At 36.1% G+C, this 7,853-nt stretch overlaps 1 protein-coding gene across 1 annotated transcript; it reads left to right on the forward strand.

Annotated features, from left to right (window-relative positions):
- The first annotated feature begins 2,177 nt into the window (after positions 1-2,177).
- SPIN4 (spindlin family member 4) lies at positions 2,178-6,535 on the forward strand. Its single transcript, XM_026490595.4, has one exon. The coding sequence runs from the start codon at positions 2,724-2,726 to the stop codon at positions 3,471-3,473; it is 750 nt and encodes a 249-aa protein (XP_026346380.1). The 5' UTR covers positions 2,178-2,723; the 3' UTR covers positions 3,474-6,535.
- Positions 6,536-7,853: the final 1,318 nt, after the last annotated feature.

The following is a 7,853-nucleotide window of genomic DNA, read 5'->3' on the forward strand; positions in this document are numbered from 1 at the left end:
GTCTTGAGTGTAAAATAGAGCAAAGGTTTAGAGATGGGACATGAGCCACCTAGGACTTTGATCTGTATAGGCTGTGTAAGAGTACTTGCTTCATTAGGGAGGATTTCTTTGAATTGGAGCAGAGCAGGTAAAACCACTTATTTATTTATTTCATAAATATTTACTGAGTACTTACTCTGTGTAAGATACTTGAGATGCAAGATAAAAGTTCTTTCCTGATGGTTTTATAGTTGAGTGGGCAGATATACAAAATATACATTATATCATAGTGTGGTAAGGTCTACTGAATCCCTGAATTCATAATGTTAGGTAATGATTTGACATTAGAATCATAGTTTTAGAGAAGAAAGGATATTAGAAATTGTCTTCTCTGGCTGCTTTGTGGTGTGTGTGCAAGAATTCCATTGAAGTATATAATCAAAGGGCCTGAGTGAATTGTTTGCCCTCCATTTGTGTGACCTGTGTGGTGTCTTCTCCTACATGTCAACTGCTTTTTTAAGCAAAAAGAGCTTGGAACATCTTGGTATGGGAAATTACCTGGGACACATTCTTTGTGGAACATAATGGCATGACATTTACAATGCCTTCTTTCTTTCAGTGTGTAAGTTGTATGTATATGTGAATATGTACACCCCACTATGCCATTCTAAAGAGCTTAGAAGTACCTTTTAGCGTATGCAGTTTTTTGCTTCCTTGGAATTACTTTCTCAAATTGTAGTATTGGAGAATTATCCCATCTTCAAAGTCCTTGGCCTGGGAAACACGTAGAACTGGGGGATCCAGAATATTCTGCCCTTTTAGCGGTACAAAGACTGGATTTTTCTGTCTCTGTCTTGGAAGGTATGGAATGTGGAGGCAGCCAGTATTGTCATCTTGCAGCTCTTTTGCCTACTTTCCTACATTTCCAGATAAATTAATGGCCTTTATTTTGTGATGACATGAGGTATTGTCTTCTCACCAGTGAAGGATGGAGGAATGAGAATTAGGCGGCTAGACTTCCCTGGGCTTTAACTGCTATCTCATAAAGTAGGATACAGGGCTAAAAGTTTTACAGACATCCCCATTTAATTCTCATAACAGCCCTGTGACTTGAGGTAGGTAAAATTATGGACACTTTCTTTTCTATTTTTCAGAATTTCCGTATGAGGATGCAGTAGTTCTATAATCAGAAAAACAGTAAATATACACAACAAAAATACTTTCATTTCTCTCTCTACCAAATTTGTTTCTCTCTCCACAGTTTTGTCTCAATAGTCTGCTTTTTCACACATTGTTCTTATCTCATATGTGGATTTCCATGACATTAAATATTATTTGAAATTATGGTTTATACTAGCTCAATAAATCCACATATGAAGGTAAACTAGCTTCATTATCTATTTTGTCATAGGTCATTTAGCACAAATAATGGACCATCCATACAAAGAAACATTATGGGATAATTAAAAATCATATTTTCAGAGTATTTGATATGCTTAGAAAATGCTTTTGATATAAATGGGAAAAATTAAGCTATAAAAGTATGAAATCTCCCAATTTTGTAAAATGCAAGCATAGATTTATTAATGAGAAAGAATCAGAACTAACATTTTGCTGTATGTCTAGATGGTAAGATTAAAGTTAGTTTTGTCTTTTATTTCACTGAATTTCAGAAATTTTCCACAATGTCAGTACTTTTCTTTTACATTCGGAAAAGAAGATCATTAAACAAGTCATTACTGGGAGTGATCAGGTAGAAAATATAAAGGAGAGTTTGGATCAAGATGGTGGGCTGTACACAGGCTTTTTCTTCACAGCTCTTATATTCCTTAAACTGAAAGAAAATAATTTGTATGTACAAACTCTCTCTTTTGTGTGTGTGTGTGTGTGTGTGTGTGTGTGTGTGTGTGTATTGAATATTATTTTGTAAAGGTTTTGTAAGGAATTCCTGTAAGATAGAAAGCAGATGGAGTGGCTGTGGAGAAGGCTGACGGGCGAAAGGCAGTCAGAAAAAAAGGAGCAGGGGAGCCGGACTGTCTGGCTCCAGTTTGAAGGAAGCAGTCAGAGAGCCGGTGAGGAAGTGAAGGAGTGAGAAACTGCGACTATGCGGACTGAACACGGGTGCGCGCACTGACCCGCCCTGTAGCTGCAGGCAGAGCGGAAGGCGGAATGGCAGGGGGCGGGGCCGAGGCGCAGGCGGGCTCAGAGGGGTCGGATTCCTGAAACAGCAAAAACCCCGGCGCCAGAGCTAGGCCAAGCAGAGCAGCGCTGCGAAGCCGAGGCCCCGCGGACTTGTCAGAGACCCACCGCTGCCTGCGCCTTTGCTGCTGCAGTCATCTCTTTTATCCCTTGCCTACCTTTCCTGTCGTCTCCTCAATCACCGTTTCGCAGCTGCAGCACCATCGATAACAGCTAAGTGGTCAGTTCTGGGACTTGGGGTTGGGAATTGGGCGGGTGCGAGGCGTAGGCAGTACAAGCTAGCCCGCCATCTCCTCCGGCAACCGCCGCTGCTGCAGACACCTCTCCTGGGCGGGAAAGAACACAGTCAAAAGGCCCAGGCTGTCCCAGTGTCCACGGTCAGAGTTAGGGCATTTCTGTCAAGCCTTGGTGAGAGCCTTGCACTTGGGGAAGGGAGGACGGACTCAAGAGATCACGAAAAAAGATCTCATATTGGATAGTGTTGACTTTTTGTCAGCTTAATTGTGGAAGTGGCAGCTTTGCTTGAGCCTCCTTAAACACCAACCATGTCACCCCCAACCATGCCCCCGATGGGTGTAGATGGTGTCTCCGCATACCTGATGAAGAAAAGGCACACCCACAGGAAGCAGCGGCGCAAACCCACTTTCCTCACGCGTAGGAACATCGTGGGCTGCCGCATTCAACATGGCTGGAAGGAAGGCAACGAGCCCGTGGAGCAGTGGAAGGGCACTGTGCTTGAGCAGGTTTCCGTGAAGCCCACTCTCTATATCATCAAATATGATGGCAAAGATAGTGTGTATGGACTAGAGCTGCACCGAGATAAGAGAGTTTTAGCTTTAGAAATCCTTCCCGAAAGAGTGCCAACTCCTCGCATTGATTCGCGCCTGGCAGATTCTTTGATTGGCAAAGCAGTGGGGCATGTGTTTGAGGGTGAGCACGGTACGAAAGATGAATGGAAGGGCATGGTCTTGGCGCGAGCCCCCGTGATGGACACTTGGTTTTACATCACTTATGAGAAAGATCCTGTCCTTTATATGTACACACTGCTGGATGACTACAAAGATGGTGACCTGCGCATCATTCCAGATTCCAACTACTATTTTCCTACAGCAGAACGCGAGCCTGGAGAAGTGGTCGACAGCCTCGTGGGCAAGCAAGTGGAACACGCCAAAGATGATGGGTCCAAGAGAACGGGCATTTTTATCCATCAAGTGGTGGCCAAGCCATCGGTCTACTTCATTAAGTTTGATGATGATATTCACATTTATGTCTATGGCTTGGTGAAAACCCCCTAAATTCATTGCGCTCTGCAAAAGTCGTGGAACTATTAAATGTAAAACATGTCATGTTCTTGTAATTGTGAATTTTTGGAACAGTTTTGGTGTCAGAGTTTCAGGAATTTATTATAACTTGTTACTTATTGTGCCTCCAAATCTTACAATGACTGGTCCCACAGTTTTGTCCAAGTGTACGTTGGTACTTTTGATATTGCCTTGTTCTGTAATTGAAGATTTAATGTGGGTGTTAGTAGAAAATTAAAAAGTATTCATTACCATTGGAACAATGAAAAACTAAAGAAAAATTAATGCTGTAACCCCACACCAGGTCCTCTCTCCCATTTTATTATCTCCCCTCTTTCTTCTTTCCAGGTAACAATTGTTAAGAACATGATGTATAACCTTCCACATTTTCCCATCCACTTAGAGAAAGTTTGTTGTAGTCTCTTCTGTAAAAATGAAAAGTCACATCATTTCTCTGTAATTGCTTTTCACATTTGGAATATCCATGATATCTTTTCTAATCAGTAGCTCCAAGTCTCTCTCTCTCCCTCTCCCCTTTCCCTCCTTGCCTCTCCCAGTTCCCCTCTGCCTCTGGAATTTACTTTGTATATGGTATATCATAGAGGTCGATTTATACATTTTGTTCACATTGGGTACCTGATTATGCCATCAGTTTTACTAAATAAAATCACCCATTTCCCCTCTTCCTCTCTGTCTCCTTCCCTCCAGCAGCTGCATATACAGTACATTTATATACCAAAAAATATTCAGCCATTCTATTACTCATGGTCACTTAAATTATTTCCTTTCCTTTTTTCACCATAGCACTGCTGCAATAAATACTGGTGCTTTTATTTCTATTGAGTAGATTCCCAGCAATGGCATTGCTAGGTAGGGGGTATATTTAATTTTAGAGATATTATAAAATTACTATACAAAATGAAAATGCTCATTTCCCAGTATCCTCTCCAACACTCTTTCAAGTTTGCAAATCTGGAGGATGAAAAATTGCATAGTATTTTTTTTTAATTGACAAACTCGAGGTTTGTGTTTTTTTTTTTTTTTTTGGCTACTTGGATTTTTCTCTTTTGTGATTTGCCAGTACTTATCCTTTGTTCATTTTTCTATTGTATCTTTGATCTTTTTCTTATACATTTGTAGGAATTCTTACTGTATTTCTCTAGGATGGATATTAATCACTTGTAGCCCATCTGTATTTTTTTTCCATTCTATCATTGATCTTGACTTTATTGATAGTATCTTTTACTTTACAGTTATTGTCGTTTTTAATTTTTAGATAGAATACTGTCTTCTTTTCAGCTTTTTGGTTTCCTATCTTTTTCAGATGAATGCCCTCACCCCAAGTCATACAAATATTCACCTTTATTTTTTTCTAAAATTTTCATTAATTTTAAGGTTTTAGCTGTTTGAGCCATCTGGAGTTTATTTAATATACAGTATAAGATAAAGTTTCAAATATACATTTTGTTCACATTGGGTTCCTGATTATGCTATCATATTTATTAAATAAACCACCGATTTTTGAGTCTGTGATCCAGTATCCTGTTGTTTAACTATAGTGTTTTGACCATAAATTTTGAACTCTGGTAAAGCAAGTTACCGCTCATTAGGGGTGTGTGTGTGTGTGTGTGTGTGTGTGTGTGTGTGTGTGTGTGGTTTTCCCCCCCCTTTTCTTCTTTATTACAAATTGTTCTAGAAATTCATTCTTTCCATGAAAACTGAAAGCATTCTTTCCACATTTAAAAATTCTGATATCTTAGAATTGTGATACATTTGTACATTTCTATTTAGATGAAAATTTTAATGATATTAAACCTTAATTCTCAAGAGTTTTGGTACATCATTAAAATCTTTTGTTTTTGTTTTTGTAAGGTTCTTCATATGGATCCATTATATCTGATTAAATTTATTTCTAAATATTTTTACAGGTTTTGTCACATTTTGACATTTTGAATTGGGTATTTTCCCCTCCTCATTTGTAACTTATTTTTGATAATATAGACAAACTACAGATCATTTTTTAAAATTTTTACCTTATATTGAATCAGCTTACTAAATCCTCTTATTACACTTTTTAAAAAGTATAATATTTTCAATCTTATAGGTATACAATCATTTCACCTGCAAATAGAGATAATTTTATTTATTGAAAATAATGTTGAATAATGATTATGATATGCTTGTCTGGTATTAGTTTTCATGGAATTGTTTTTAGTGTTCCCTATTAATTATAGCATTTGTTTTTGGTTATTGGCAAATAGTCATTAACCATTAAAATGTTTAAGGAGTTTCTTTTATTCCATTTTTTTAAATTCCTGTTTCACATTAGGGGGCTTACTAAACCTTAAAGTCCCTCCTGAAATTTATCAAATGTCTTTCAGCATTCATTGATAAAATCATATGATTTTGTTTTCCTTTAATTTGATGTAATGAATTAAAGGACTAGGTATTTGATGTTGAACCAGATTTGTGTTTCTGGAATAAATCCTACTTGGTCATGTTGTAATGATCATATGATACATTGCTAGATTTTATTTACCAATATTTTATTTAGAATTATTGCATTTACATTTCAAACTGAAATTTTATTTTTTCTTTCTTACCCTGTCTTTATCAAGTTCTGTTTTTAAAATTGTGCTAGCTTTAAAAATGAATTGGTGAATTTTCGGTCTTTTTCTGTGGTCTGAAATAGCTTAAAAAAGCATTAGAATTATTAGAATTATTTGTTCTTTGTTTAAAAAATATTAAAATTCCAGTTGTCCTTTTAAAATTAGCTAGAACCAAACTATAAAACAATTTAATTCTGGTGACAGTTTTGATGGTAGATCCTTTATCAGCCTTCTTAGTTCTCCAATGGTAATTGGTTTATTTAAGCTTTCTATTAAAAAAGAATGTATAGTTTCTGTAAAATACAAAATTTAAACTTTTCTCTTTTATCAAGCTTCTTGATTGTATTATTCAGATGCTTTATGTCCTTGCATATTGCATATGCATATTTCCTAAATATGTTCAATTTTGAAAACATTATAATAAATCAGATATAATGGTGTTTTAAATTCTCTTTGTATTTTATTTATTTTGAAAGAATTAAAACATGATATGGAAAGTATGTAAAATACAACATTTGTTTACATTTGCCCAAAATCAACAATGTCGATATTTAACAAATAATTAAAATATTAACATTTTGGCATACTTGCTTTAGATATAGATTTATATTTTTTAAAAGTCATAACATTACATATAATAAATCCTTTTCCCAATACTATAAAGTTTCCTTCCTCTGCTGAAGCAAACACTAACATGAATTTGGTGTGAATCTTGTGTATGTCTTATACATTTACTTCAAATATAACCATAATTGATAATAGTATTGGTTTTTGTGCTTTAAAAAATGTTGACATAAATGGGAAACTTTAAATCATGTGGAATTTATTTTTTTTATATTGTAGAAATATTTTTTTTCTAATTGGGAGATGGATTGCAACAACAAAACAACCAATAACACCAACCTTAGAGTGCTAGTTGCTGTTTTAAGAACTTTTACCATTTTACACTCAGGAATGCTTGGCCCTAGTCACAGCTCTAGCTACTGACTAAAAAAGTCAAAATTTAGTTCTCATAGAGACTGTATCTTGCCTATTCCTTAGACAGATATCTACTACGACCCCTGACCTCAAGACCAGAAATGGACCTTACATTTTCCCATGATAATATTGGAGTTACTTCACATTCTGAATCTCAAAGGAAGGCTGGCCCTAATCCTGGTACTGTTTTAAGAGTTTGGGACATAGCACTAGACAAAATAAATAACTTCCTTTCTTAACACATGGTCTTTTCTCATTTAAGTAACCTTTAGTCCAAAAACGAAGATATAAAGTGGATATAAAACTTCACAGAACCACAAAAATGTGATAACTATAACTAAAGGGTTAGAGGGGTGCATATGTTAGATGACAAAAAATACAAATCTATATACTTTTTAAATATATAATAATGTTTTCTAGTTCCTGCTTTCCCACTAGGTCCCAAGTCCTGAACCAAGCGTTATATTGTTTCATGAGGACGTTAGGTTATTAATATACAATCAGATAGAGGTTCAGCCCTGGCCTAGGACTGAGGATTGAACCGTGAACAATCTAGATGAAGTACGTGATGTCTTAGAGCATATATCTTAGTGGGGGAAGAAAGAGAGTCACCACAACCCTTACAAATCTGGACCATAGGCCTTATATTATTTTACAGTGATTTGGGGATATTCCACATCATATTTCTTTTTTTTATAATGATTTTTTATTTTATTATGTTAGTCACCATACAGTACATCCCCGGTTTCCGATGTAAGGCTCGATGATTCATTAGTTGTGTATAACA

This window comes from Ursus arctos, chromosome X (assembly GCF_023065955.2).
Source record: "Ursus arctos isolate Adak ecotype North America chromosome X, UrsArc2.0, whole genome shotgun sequence".
Classification (NCBI taxonomy): Eukaryota; Metazoa; Chordata; class Mammalia; order Carnivora; family Ursidae; genus Ursus; species Ursus arctos.

Bases quoted from the DNA above. Each gene is read 5' to 3' on its own strand.
- SPIN4 (XM_026490595.4), top strand. From the start codon at position 2,724: ATGTCACCCCCAACCATGCCCCCGATGGGTGTAGATGGTGTCTCCGCA.